General features: G+C 37.5%; 1 protein-coding gene across 4 annotated transcripts in view; it reads right to left on the minus strand.

The window, feature by feature from the left end:
- SPTLC3 (serine palmitoyltransferase long chain base subunit 3) overlaps positions 1-15,004 on the minus strand; it is a 126,441-nt gene that overhangs the window by 92,530 nt on the left and 18,907 nt on the right. For 3 of the 4 annotated variants that reach the window (XM_027118172.1, XM_027118174.1, XM_027118173.1), the window contains 3 exons: positions 12,025-12,207; positions 5,228-5,382; positions 4,440-4,588 (listed from right to left, as the gene is read on the minus strand). In XM_027118172.1, the coding sequence (XP_026973973.1) occupies positions 4,440-4,588; positions 5,228-5,382; positions 12,025-12,207 (487 nt within the window). The remainder of the gene's footprint in view (positions 1-4,439; positions 4,589-5,227; positions 5,383-12,024; positions 12,208-15,004) is intronic. The other variant, XM_027118175.1, reaches the window with a different exon arrangement.

Below are 15,004 nucleotides of genomic sequence, written 5' to 3' on the forward strand. Positions count from 1 at the left end.
ACTTAATGCACAGAGGCTATAGGAGTTGCATCAATCTTCATTATGGGCTCTCCACATAATTTTTATAAGGTGAATCTCTCCTTATGTTTAATAATTCATACACTAAGCTTAACTTCTGCTTTTCTTTCTGTTTGCATTTGCACCACACCTTTAGGTTGTTTGTTTATTTATCTTTAAAGTTTCAGTTTATTCTTCACTTAAAGCTTAATTCATATGAAGGAAGAACAAGCAATTCTGCATTGACTTTGCGTTAGGGGTGGCTGCATGAACGTCTTCCATTGTTAAATCAATATATTCAAACAAACACCTTCCACATACAGCAAAATTAAATAATTCTTTCCAGTAACGAAACGCAAAGATCATATATAGAAATATCTTGCATAATGAAGTTTTACTGATTGTTTTTTTCATTTTATTTACTTATTTATTTAGGCCAGGCTAAGCAGCTTGTGGGATCTTAGTTCCCTGACCAGGGATCAGACTCGGGTCTTGGCAGTGAAAGCGCTGAGTCCTAACCACTGGACCACCAGGGAATTCCTGAAGATACTACTGATTGTTTGATGTTACTCTTCAGACATTATGAACAATTTTTACACAACTCTCAATCTTAGTGCTAAAAATCTAAACATCCATGTAGTTTTAGAATCTGTTTCTAAACAAATTATAGTAGTTATTCTAGGGTTTTTCAGCTAAGACAGTTAATCTACAGACTTTGCAGCTAAAAATTTGAAGGCAAGCCAGCTTAAAGAGTACCAATTTCAACACTTGATAGGCTGTTCACTCCAGAGGTCCCTAATTCACAATGTAATGTCACACACACCTAAACTCAAAAATTTCTAATCTTTCACAACACATTAACAACATTATTAAAACAAAACAAAACAAAACTAGGTTGTAATTACCAAAGATGTCACATAAGGCATGCAGTTTCAGGGAGACAGCCTGTATCAGGGAGCATTCTAACAAAAACCAACATGAGTATAGAAGATAGGAATTTAAAATGTGTCAGATATTTAAATGCTTGATGGTGACTCCGATTTGCCATTTCACTCTGTCTCATATTTAGGATGTATGAAAAGCGCAATCATCCCACCCATATCAGCATGTGAAATGTTAAATCCACCCACAAGAGGGTCAAAGCCTCCCCTAATTCCATATTCTGCTATCTTTTAGTTGTACAGAAAAGTTAACAGTAGCACATCATTTTACATCTTAAAATATCACTTAAAATTCTGTACATATCTGTCTGGAAATGTGTCATTTTCAGTTCTATTTTGGGCCTAGTTTTAACATTTGCAGGTGTAGATTTGGCAAACAACCTTACTCTAGGGCACTTTTTGCTGCTCCTTCCACTGAATTGGCCTCCCTCTTGGGCACTGAGGGTATTTTGTTGTTGGTTACAATGAGGAGGTGGAACCAGGTGCCTGGCTGGGACCTATCTTTCTGCTTTTCATCCTTTGGAATAACTTTAATTTAGTTGTATTTATTTTTGATTACAGCACATAATTGAGTTTAGTTTTTGGCCAAATCTCAGTCCTTTGCTTCTAGTAGGCAAATATGTTCTAGTTATATATTTTTGGTAAAAATAAAATATGTGATCTTTTATCCTTTTACTATATTTTATTTTTATTTATTTATTTTTTACTTGTTACTTTTCATTTGTGGTCATGCTGTGCAGCATGTGGGATCTTAGTTCTCTGATCAGGGATCGAACCCTCACCCACCCTGCATCGGAAGTGCAGAGTCTTAACCACTGGGCCATCAGGGAAGTCCCTTTTACTATATTTTATGTGTTTCCTCTTGATTTCTTTTTCATTGAATTTTCCTATTTTGGAATATGATTTCTGTGTTCTTTTCCCCCTGGAACATTGGAAACTACTTTTAAAAGCTCTAGGAAGTATTTTAAGTGATTAAACGTCCCTAAACATTTACTTTGGGTTCCTCAAGAAGCTATTTTGGTTACTAAAAATTCTTAAGCCTCTATATTACCAAAGTTTCACTGTTAGTCCATTGGCCCTGTTAAATATTTTCTTAAGGCTATGTAGTATACATTTTCCAAAAGTTACTTGTATATCTTGAAGTAAATGGCGTTCAAAACTATACAGCAGAAACTAACACACCATTGTAAAGCAATTATACTCCAATAAAGATGTTAAAAAAAAACAACTATATTACCAATTCTTGACTGCTATGTTCAGGTTACCATTTATCTTGCAGAAGACTTTCAGATGTACCCTGTTTATTCATTTATTTTTAGATTGCTTATATTCTTGTTTTCAGTTCTTCTATTTGCCTAAAATTACTGTGGGTGGTTTCTACCTTGCTGTCTCACTGTTTCCTTGGAAGCTGTTAAAATCTTCCTAGAGCTTGAGCTGGAGAACTCACAATGAAGCAAGTAAATATTAAAAGCCCAGTGATTCAGAAGGATGAGTAGGTGGAGAAAGCATGTAGGCTGTAGGCAGTCTAAACAGGGATCTTCGTCTCTGCCTGGTTTCTCTGGGTTTGTTGAGTCTGCAGAATCAGGGACCCTTATTCCGTATCTGTCTTTACTGGGAGCAAACCATCGCCTGTGTCAGGCTGCCTCTCTTTAGTTTCTGGTGCTGTGACTGGGGACTGTTCTGTCTCAGTGAGTTGGGGGTCCTCATCTTTAGGAGTGTGTTTCCTGATGAACAACCCTTGTATTTGGTGTCACCAGTACCAGAGGCAACATCCCCAAAGGTTGCTGCCTCCGTGTCTCTTTTGACGGTGTGTCCTTCCAGTCTCGATCCCACCACCAAGTAGGGTCTTGTGGGTGACCCAGCTCTTCTAAAGGAGTAGAACCTTTCTTCCACTCCCTGCTTATTTCTCCAGCCCTCATGAGTCAAAATAAAGATACCGTGTCTTTCCTAAGAAATCTGGGCAACTACTTATACACTCTGGAGTTTTAGTTAAGTATTTACTGGCTATGTGGATAAGAAGGTGATTTTGTTCAATCTGAATGGCTATTTATTGCACAGGTCTGAATAATTACATGCTTTTAAAGGCCTTCTGCCAAGGGGTTATCTGAGAGGGGCATGTGGCTCATTTTTCATGAATGGTAAATCCATTTTTAGCAGATTTACCTCTGATTTTTAGGCCTGAAACTGACCTAGTGAGCTCTGCATGTATTATCCTGGTTGGGAAACTGCTTAGTAGGAAAGCTGAGCAACCCCGGGAGTTAGGATGGGTCATCGGCCACTATAGGCACATCACTGAGTCACTGTGGTCCTCAGTTTCCTCCTCTGGAAGATGGGAATAACACCACCTGTCTTGCCCCACACAGCATGGGGCTTTGTGAGGAACACATGAGATAATACAGGAGGAGAGAGTGGGCCAGGAAGAGCGAAGCAGGCCACAGGAACAAGCTTGCTCTGCTCATCCTCCCGGAAGTGAGGGGAGCAGAAGTTTCCTTCTCAAAGATCTTACTCCTCTAAGAGAAAAATGTTTCAGCTAAAAAAGAAATAAATAGGCAGTCTGTTTCATCTTTACCATTCATTCATTCATCATTCATTCATTCATTCATTCAACACAAGTCAATAAGACCCATTCCTCCCTTCATGGAACTTATGTTGCAGGAGCAGAGATGGGCCATATACAAGTACAAAAGCAAGATAAGTGATAGGCATCATTAAGAAAAATGGGAGAAAGAGCCAAATCCAAAGGAGAAGTTGTTGTTCAATGGGTACGAAGCTTCTGTGATACAGGATGAGTAAGTTCTAGAGACCTGCCCTTTCACACAGTTCCTGGAACAATTCTGTACTGTGCCCTTGAACATTTGTTAAAAGGGTAGATCTCTAAATACAGAATTACTAGGGTTTCCCCTGAAACTAATATAATATTATAAGTCAACTTTACTTCAATAAGTAAAAATAAAATAAAATTTTGTTTAGGGGAAAAAATAGAAAAAAGGATCGATCTCATTTAAGCATTCTTACCATAAAAAGGAGGGCGATATGACACTTTCTGAGGTAATGGATATGTTTATCACCTTGATTGTGGTGATGGTTTCACAGGTATATGCATATGTCCAAACTCATTAAATTATATATACTAAATAAGTACAATGGTTTTCTTTGAATAGCAATTGTAACTCAAAAAAGCTGTTAAAAAGAAAAGAAAAGTGGAAAAGAAAAGACCCAGAAAAGGACCAGATGGAAGAGGCATTATAGCTGCTTTTTTAGATAACGTGGTCAGGAAAGAACAATTTTTTTTTTACTCTGGAGAATTAAAATCTTTAAAAACTGCCTAGTAAGAGCATAATGTTTGAAATTTCCAAAAAGACCGTTATATACCTTTTCCTTTTTGTGTTTTATAACAGCATTTTGAGGCACACCGTCTAGATATGATCTAGATTTGAGAAGTAGCCACAAGGAATCTGAGACCCAACTGGAAAAAAATTTCAAAATAGTGAATGTACGTACCCATTTCATGTCTGGTGCTGCCCACGCCCAGGCCATATGTCTCTAAAACATCCTTTACTGTTTTCATAGATTCATCGTACTTGGCTGCCAGGCCAAGGAAGTTATAGGAACCCATATTGATGACATCTTTGATGATTCTTCCAGTAAACCTGCAGAGAGAAGGGCAGGTGAACACAAAGGGCTTTCTCATTTAATATCATCCTAGTGCTCCAGAAAAGACTCTCACAAAGAGACCTTGGGTTTGGCCCAAGTCACGTCTTTTCTTTTTGATTTGCCTTGTTGTCACCACAAAATGATTTGTCCTTAGAGGAGAGTCACCTCATAATGAACCTGGGCAGAGCATTGGGAAAAGGTTTCCAGGCCATGGAGTGTTACTCAGCCCTGATTTGTCTTGGGTGCTTGCTTTCGTGACACCTGTGCTCTGGTTTAAATTTCAGCAAGGACTTTCTAAATCAGAAAGAGCCATGGTCATCACTGGCTCCCTCAGCAGGAAGTAGGAGGGTACAATTTGTCAATAAAGCTGAGAAGGACTCTTCCCGGCTGGCTCTGTGTATCCTGCACCTTCTGCCACTGATTCCTCTTTAATCGCAATACAAGTAAGCTGCCCTTGGCAATTTAATTACTGTGACTTCTCCCATTGGCATCATGAGGGCTTGCAGAGGGCTGAATGATGGAAGAGCAGCTGTTCTATTGCTTTGTGCTTTTTTCAGATCTGTGATCTGGTGCCCATGCTAGAATTTCCTTGAAAGCATTTCTTTCAACCAAGCCCCTCCAGGTGGCCGCCTCACCTAAATGTCCAGTTGTAGTCATCTGACACTCTCTCCATCACATCAAACAGAGGCCCCGGGGCACTGCAGATGGGCCGGTTCCAGTTGTCTCTGATTCTCATGTAAAGGTTCCGTGTATAAAAATTCTCAAAGCTTTGATACAGCGGCACAAAATCCTGTAATAACAGAGGCAGAAGTTTACCTTTGGTGTCTCGCTTTTTGTAGTTCATTTGCAATTGAACACTAAAAGACATGGAGGAACCATGAAAATATTCCATCTGCAAATATTTTCAGCAAGGTTCTTGGGTAAGGGGTTGGGTGGGGTCCACAAATAACTCTGTGAGTCCTCCACCTCCAAAGAACTTACCTTTTAGTGGGGGAGGTAAAACCTGTGGCAAATAAAAGTAACAAAAATGACAGCAAAATACAAGTCCCCAAATGAGTGCTGGAGACAACGAATCCCAGTGTTGCCGAGAGGGAGAATTGAGCTTGGGAACCTTCTTAGAATTCAAGAATAATGCCATTTGCTGCAACGGGGATGGACCTGGAGATGATCATACTAAGTGAAGTAAGGCAGACAGAGAAAGACAAATATCACTTATATGCTGAATCTAAAAAAAAAAAGACACAAATGAACGTATTTACAAAACAGAAACAGACTCACAGACTTAGAGAAATAACTTACGGTTACCAGGGGGAAGGGTTGGGGGGAGGGATAGATTGGGAGTTTGGGATTGACATGTATTCTCTGCTATATTTAAAATAGATAACCAACAAGGACCAACTGTATTGCACAGGGAACTCTGTTCAATACTCTGTAATAAGCTAAGTGGGAAAAGAATTTGAAAAACAACAGATATATGTATATGTATAAAACTGAATCACTTTGCTGTATACCCAAAACTAACACTACACTGTTAATCAACCATACTCCAGTATGAAATAAAAAAAAAAAAAGATCTGGTCCAGAGAAGAAGGCCTGTTTTGAGGGTACAGTTCTCCTATTCCTCTGCCTCTACCGGTGAGCTTCCTGCCTCTGTGTGGGTGTATTTTCACCCCAACCCATTCCTTTGAGCACCAGTGAGGTTTCTTCAGGAGCAGTCAATGCCTTCCAAAAGTTGCTGTCTTCTAGTCTCAGGTAAGCCGCCCACAGTTTTGTAACTATACCAAAAAATGAAACTGGACTAGATATTGCAAAAACAGAAGCACTGCAATGGGGTATATCCTTATCTAGCTGTAGATTCAACTCATCACATGACCAACTCACTATATTTTTCTTCCTGACACAAAAGGCTAAGTGTGAAAGTGAACCCCAGGCCACAAGGACATAATCATTTTTGGGAGCAGGATATAGGAGGGTTGAACAAAACCTAATAATGCAGCCACAAAAATGCCTTTGTTTCTCCTACAATATGACACTCTTTCTTTTTTTTTTTTTGTTTGCGGTACGCGGGCCTCTCACTGTTGTGGCCCCTCCCGCCGCGGAGCACAGGCTCCGGACGCGCAGGCCCAGCAGCCATGGCCCACGGGCCCAGCCGCTCCGCGGCACGTGGGATCCCCCCGGACCGGGGCACGAACCCGCGTCCCCCACATCGGCAGGCGGACTCTCAACCACTGCGCCACCAGCGAAGTCCGACACTCTTTCTTTTTCCACTGTTAAGCTTGTAGGGTACCTTATCGTTTTCCAAGTGTTATAGATATATCAATCCTACTTTTATAGACAATTCAACAGAAAGTCAGAAAATCTGAATGGACAGATTGGGATTTGTACCCAGTTCTATAACCAATGCTCTTTTGAATAAATCATGCTGCAGAGATAGGTATTTAAAAGGGATTGAAGAGAACATATCCATGGCACATTGTAAAAAATACTACCAAATTTGGAAAAATGCTACCAAATTTGTCCCTTCTTTTTTTGGTTTAACTACTTGCCCATTTAGTAGCAAATAGAATCATGGATTTGTAGAGAGAGAAAGAATCATTATCAATCGTAGTTTTTCATTTGTGCCTACATTGACGCTTCTGTTCTCACCTAATATTTCTTTTTTATCATTATTTCCTCTTGAGAAACAGCTGTTTCTCCTACCAGGGTTGAGCTCAGAATAATAATAAAATATGTTTGTGTTTTCCTTTTTGTTGGGAAGGGTAACTAACTGTATTATAGACAGTTCTTTGAAGTATGAGAAACACAAAGTAAGGATGGCTACATTTAATTTTTCTTATTAAGAAATTAGAGGAAGGTTGAATAAAGATAGCAGATTCAGTGCTTGTATGTATTCTACCAATCATCTAAAAGCTCTGTGAAATGACAAAAAGTAGATACTTAAAAACCAAAATAAATTTATAAATTTATAAATCATCAATGAATCAGAAATATTGAAGGATCACAAAAGATAGAACATAAATAAGATCTGCTCAATGCAGAAATAAGACCACAGGAAACCATAGCCCTAAAACATTTGCAGAGAAGACTGGTATGGACATACACTAACTGTAGGGATCCTTAAAGCCAAGAGTCGATAACTACAAGAAGTTGATACCCTGGGTGATTAATGAAGCAATATCTCTTTGTTCTTCTTTTATTGGGTTAATAAGTAAGAAGCAGTTGCATTGTCCACAGCACAAAGCACTGATGGGCAGCAAGAACTGACTGGAAGAACAAGACCCCACTGTAGAGAGGAGGGGAGAGCACACGGCAAGAACACAAGCCCCTGGTCCAGGCAACACATTCCATTTTCTTTCTACAATTACTCAAGACAGGTGAATGTGTAAGCAAATAAGGATTTCTAAATTAAAAAATGAGCATAAAACAAAACGTCATCACTATTACAGGAAAACTAGCACAATAAGAAGCACCAAATTCAATAAGCAGAACTGACATTTAGTGAAAAGACTTCATAGAGCAAACAGAAAAAGAATTTAAAAATATGTAAGTAACGTGTTTAGAAAGACACAACGAAACAATGGATCCTTTTAAAAAATTAAATGTTCAAAAGTACAATGAACACAGCTGAGAAGTAAATTAATAAACTAGCATAGTCAGTTGACTAATCATTCCAGGACAGAGAAAATAAAATATGGAGGAAAAGTCAAGAGATACGAAGGGCAGATTCAGAAGGTCCAATTATCTCCCTAGAAGGATTTGCAAGATTGAAGGAAGGAGGAGAAGGAGGAGATGAGGTGAAAGAGGAGGAAAAGGAAGTTAAATAAAAAGGAGGAGGAGGAGGGGCAAGTTCCAGAGAGGAAGGAAGTTTTGAATCCTAAGATGTAAATAGTCTATCAGGTCCTGAATAGAGCAAATAAGGAAAAACCCATGCCAAGCTACATCCCGGTTAAATTTCAGAAGTCAAAGGGAAGAATCTCAAAAGACTTCAGGGAAAGGCAGTTTATAGACAAGGGAATATGAATTAGACTGCTTCGGACTTTTCTTAGGTGACAATGGTGGAAAAGAGTATGAGGGAAAATTATTTTGAACTTAAAATCCTATAATCAGTCAAACCAGCAAACAAATGTGAAAATCCAGGTAAAAACTTTCCAATATATGTAAGAAGTCTTGAGTTTAATTCCCATTTCTATAATAATTGAGCATGTACCTCAATAATACAATGAAATAACTATGGAGGAAGACAGATGCCAGAAAAAATAGTGAGTGAAGAAACTGATGGAAGATGGTTTAGCCCAAGTAGCGTTATATTTGTAGTATAAAGAAACAGAAACTAAAAATTCACAAATAAATGACAACATGGAGAATGGGTATGTGGGAGAAAGAAAGTGCAATTTTATTAAAGTCTTCTCCTGGTCAGGGGAAGACTCTAGTTACTAAATAATGGTAACTAAATTCTAAATATATGTGTTAAATATTCTAAGAGAACCATTAAAAAAACAGTGATGGATATATTATATATAACTTCCTAACAGGGACAAGGAGAAAAAGGGGAGGGGGAAGGGTAAGCTGTGACAAAGTGAGAGAGTGGCATGGACATATATACACTACCAAACGTAAAATAGATAGCTAGTGGGAAGCAGCCACACAGCACAGGAAGATCAACTCGGTGCTTTGTGACCACCTAGAGGGGTGGGATAGGGAGGATGGGAGGGAGGGAGATGCAAGAGGGAAGAGATATGGGAACATATGTATATGTATAACTGATTCACTTTGTTATAAAGCAGAAACTAACACACCATTAAAAAAATAAATAAAGTCGTACTAGTTTCAGGCTTACAGCGAAGTGATTCAGTTATACATACATATATATATATATTCTTTTCAGGTTATAGGTTATTACAAGATATTGAATATAGTTCCCTGTGTTATACAGTAGGTCCTTATTATTTATCTATTTTGTATATAGTAGTGTGTATCTGTTAATCCCAACCTCCTAATTTATCCCTCACTGGCTCTTTCCCCTTTGATAACCATAAGTTTGTTTCTATGTCTGTGAGTCTATTTCTATTTTGTAAATAACTTCACTTGTATCATTTGTTTATATGCCACATATAACTGATATTGTATGATATTTGTTTTTCTCTGTCTGACTTACTTCACTTAGTGTGACAATCTCTAGGTCCATCCATGCTGCTGCAAATGGCATGGTTTCCTTCTTTCTTATAGCTGAGTAGTCCTAACTCCATCTCTTAAACCTCTCTTGGCCTCGCCTATTATCACCATCCCTATTATCACTACCCTGGTCCCAGCCCAAGGGCTCATCTAGATTTTTTTTCAAACTGGACTTCTGCCTCAGCCTCTTAACTGGTTTTTTTGGCCCCTATATTGTCCTGTAAATCCATTTTTTATAGGGCAGTGAACATGATCTTTCTAATCTGCAAATCTGCATTCCTCTGCCTGAAATCCTTCAATGCCTTCCCATTGTTCTAATAAATGCCCATGGCTTATAAAAACCCATTATAGTATGGTCTCTGCTTGCCTCTCAAGCAGCCTTTCTCCCCACATGCTCCCACTCTCACTCGCAACACTCTGGTCATTAGAATTCATTGGTTCCTTAAATGTACAATGCTTTCTCTGACCTCTGGGCCACTTTGCATCACATTTCTTCTCCCTGAAGACTCCTTCCAGCTCGTCTTGCCTCACCCTTTGCCTTACTACTTACTCTTTAGCCCTTAGATGTCAATTTAACTTTCTCTTCCTCCCAGAGGTCTTCCCTGAACACCAAGTTCAGGTTAAATGTTTCTCTTCTTTGCTTCCTTGATGTCATCTACTTACCGCTATGGTACCTCTTACCAAATTCCATTGCAACTGCTTTTTTTTTATGGTTAGCTCTCTGAAAGCAAGAACCATTGTCTGCCTTAGTTATTCCTATATTCCAAGACTGTAATACAGTGCCTGGCACAAGATACATGCTCCAAACAAACCTGACTTGATTAGTGAGTTAATGAATGCTTTGACACAAGCAGTGCCCTCTTCAGAGAGTGTCTTCCTTCTCACCCTTGCTCACTAGGCAAACTCCTGCTCACCGTGCAAGCCCCAATATCATGCCTTCCTGACTCCTTAAGAGAATCACAGGGCACAGATCCCTGTTTCCTTTGTCACCTTCCACCCCATCATCACTTTTTATCATTTGTTTTGCTGGTGAGTCCGTTTTGTACACCAGACTTCAAATTCTCTCATGGAAAGACCTATAGTTTCTTCTCTGTTAGCCTCCATTACTTGGTAGACAGCATATACTCAAATACTTGCTAAAGGTAGGAGAGAGTACAATAATAAAGCTGGGCCTGATTTTCTTCTGAAGGTGATATGCTTGACTTAAGGTAATTGCAAAATAAGTGTTCTACATGATTTGTTCATGGTTATGTTACTGTAACAAGAGTTTAGCTTACCATGGGTACTAGTCACTAAGTTACAAGATTTGAAGTTCTCTCATTACATTGAAGTTCATGCCTTACCTATGTTCTTTGCTCAGATGTGTTCAAGGCTCCATCATGTGGAATAATCTATGGCCACAATCGTATATTCCAAAGCAAGTTTTAGGAAAAAGAGATTCATGGCATCATAAATCATTTGAACCAATTTTGGAAAACATGTTAAAAGGATTCAGGCTGCTCACAGGTCTCTTAATATTTTCCAGGTTGTCCTGTTAGCTCTATGTGAAAAGGGGATGATGTAGATTTTTATAAGTTAATTATTGAAAGTATCTAGATCAGTGGTTCTACACAGGGTGATTTTGCAATCTGTGAGGAATTTGGCAATGTCTGGAGGCATTTTTCATTGTCACAAGTATGTGGGAGAGTGCTAATTGCATCTAGTGGGTAAAGGTCAGGGATGCTGTTAAAATTTCTACAATGCACAGGGCAGTCTCCCATATCAAAGAATTATCCAGTCTGAAATGTCAGTAGTGCCAAAGTTGAGAAACTGACCTAGATGAAATAAAAGTCCCACATTTCACTCAAACACTCTTTCCTCTTCCAGGATAGAACATAAATAATACTCAACTGACACCTAGAAGACCAGAATAAAGTTCCACTCATGTGTCCTCACTCTTATATTTTGATTTTTCACCTTTAAAATGCTATTTTAATATCTATATCATGGGATCGTTATAAAAATTAAATATGATAATGTACAAGAAAACCTTTAGTTCAGTCTGGCAAATAGTAGTTGCTCAATAAATGTTTGTAAAAAACAAGTGCGTGAATACACAGGGAATGTTTGGGGGTTTATGGGGTGCAGAGGAATAGAATTTACCCTGGATAGTTCCTGAGAGTATCACTCTTTTTAGGATCTGTACACACATCACCACTTGTGAGAACACTTTACAGAAGAATTGGCATTGACAAAGACCCAGGGAGGTGTTCATACGTACTTTTTGCTTTTCTCTCTCTACGGCTGCATTGCACTTTTCTATTCCCCAGTTTCTCAAAAAATCTCTGAGATAGCCAAACAGCGTTCCAATTCCATATCCCAAGTAAGTGAAAACCATAACATGTAGAGGTGCTTCCTCAAAGGATTCAACCATTGGCTTATAAAAATTTGAATTTCCATTTTGCTGAAAAGACAAAAGAAAGTGGAAAATTACTACTCTTCCATTACAATAAACTATGATATTAAAAATTTTGGACTTTTGACCTTTTACATTTCAAAGAACATATTTAAGATTTGAAAAACTGCTTGGAGAAAATTGGAAACTGATCATTGAAGAGGGTAATCAGCAATGTACATTTTATTTCACAAATCCTAATGAAATAATTAATTCAGGCAAAAATTCTCAACAGATTCTAAATCCATTAAGTGAAAAATTAATAAGGAATAGGGCTTTTGCAAGATGCCAATGTATAACCCTATTAGTTACTCCCCAAACACAAACTTGGGGTTACACTTCAGCCAGGTGATCAAATTACATCACAGATGTTAGAACAACTCACCACTCTATGCTCTTGTCGTGATGTAATATTTAATACACTGATGACATATTTAACCTGAATTTAGTCAAGCTCTAATATCTGACTTCCATTTTACAAGAAATATCAGGTAAATGACTTCATGAGGAAACAGATAATCCACAATGTGGGACTTTTTATATGACAATTGGCTTGGTCTTTAAAAGCAAAACATAAACAAGTGGGACTACATCGAACCAAAAAGCTTTTGCACAGCAAAAGAAATGATCAATGAAATGAAAATGCAACCTACAGAATGAGAGAAAATATTTGCAAACCATATATCTGATAATAGGTTAATACCCAAAATATATAAGGAACTCATACAAGTAAAAAACAAATAATCCAATTAAAAATGGGAGGAGAACCTGAATAGACATTTTCCCAAAGATGACATCCAAGTGGCTAGCAGTTATATGAAAAGGTGCTCAACATCACTAATCATCAGGGAATGCAAATTAAAATCACAATTAGATATCACCTGACACCTGCTAGCCTGGCTGTTACCAAAAAAAAGAGAGATAACAAATGTTGGTGAGGATGTGGAGAAAAGGGAGCCCTTGTGGACTGCTAGTGGGAATGTAAACTGGTACAATCATTATGGAAAACTATATGAAGTTTCCTCCAAAAATTAAAACAATTACCATATGACCCAGCAATCCTACTTTTGGGCATATATTCATAGGAAATGAAATCAGTATCTTGAAGAGATATTTGCACTTCATGTTCACTGCAGCATTATTCACAGCAGCTAAGATACAGAAATGATCTAAGTGTGTATTGACAGATGAATGGATAAAGAAAATGTGGGTTTTGTACACACACACATGAATATTTTTCAGCCACACACACAAAAGAAAATTCAGTCATTTGTAAAACATAGATGAACCTAGAGTATGTTATGCTAAGTGAAACAAGCCAGACTCAAGAAGCCAAATACTGCCTTATCTCACTTATATGTGAAATCTGAAAAAGCTGAACTCACAGAAACAGAGAGTAGACTGGTGATTACCAGACAGTGGGTGGGGAAAACAGGGAGGTGTTGGTCAAAGGGTACAAGTCTTCAGTTATAACATGAAGAAGTTCCGGGGAGCTAATGTACAGCATGGTACCTATAGGTAGTAATATTGTATAGTATACTTGAAATTTGCTAAAACAGTAGATCTAAAGTGTTCTCATCACATGCAGACACACACACACACACACACACACACACACACGTAGGTAGGTGAGGTGATAGATGTATTAATTAGCTTGATTGCGGTAATAATTTCATAACGTATACATATATCAAGTCACGTACACCTCAAGTACATACAATTATTAGTTATTAACTATACCTCAATCAAGCTGGAAAAAAAAAGAGTAAAGAGTGGGGAAGGGAACTTAAGAGACACCCAAGTACACTGTGTATTCTTTCATTAGATCCTCTTTTTCTGTTTTTTGTAAAAAAAACTGGTAAAAAAAACATATTTTGAACAACAGTGGAAATCCAAATGTGTACTGTAAATATATATTATTGAGGAGTTAATTTTGTTAAGAGTGAGAGTAGTGGTATAGTTATGTGGGAGGATGCTTTAATCTTTGTCAATGCATGCTGAAGGATTAAGGAGGGTGAAGTGTTATAACAGTTCTAATTTTCTTTCAAATGGTTCATCAAAAATTAAACACATACATAAAGCAATTTTGGGAAAATGTTGAATCTAGATGGAGGTTATACGGGTGGGCGATTGTTATATTATTTTTTCATTTTTCTGCATGTTTGAAAATTTTCATAATAAAAAGTCAAAGTAAATATTTCTCTCATTTATTTTAGGTGTCACCATGCCGGTGGAAAGTAGACTTTTAATATCAAACCATTCTTATTCCTGCTTAATTGATTTTCACATGGTAGCTCAATGTTTGCTCAATGCATTAGTGAATAAATTATTCTTAACACTACTAATTAAGTTTTTGTCTTTAATAAATATTTATACATTTATTCATAGTTTTATTCAACAAATATAATACAATCCTTGGATTCCCTATTTCCCAATGAGATGATCCATAAGAAGTGTTTCGACCATTTTTAGTGATTTACAGTGTCATTTGTCTACTAATACTTAATTTATTAATTTAGCTTACACATATATATTTTAAATGATGTATTATATAAAAATTATGTTAATTAGAAATAATGTTTTTGCTACTCTCATACTGTAAGCACTATTAGATTCCACAAACACAGTTTTCTAGACTATATTGCCTTTATTTCCTCTATTCTATTTGAGATGCAGTATTTTTGGAATCTGTGTGACAGTCCCTGGAAGTTTTATCCCAAGCCACAAAATATGTGACAATCAAAAAAACAATCTATCTGATAGATGAATATTTTTTATTTATATTACTTGTTTTTAAAGTAACTTT

Source organism: Aethalodelphis obliquidens, unplaced genomic scaffold (genome assembly GCF_003676395.1).
Source record: "Aethalodelphis obliquidens isolate GAN/ISIS:26980383/991018 unplaced genomic scaffold, ASM367639v1 scaffold18, whole genome shotgun sequence".
Taxonomy (NCBI): Eukaryota; Metazoa; Chordata; class Mammalia; order Artiodactyla; family Delphinidae; genus Aethalodelphis; species Aethalodelphis obliquidens.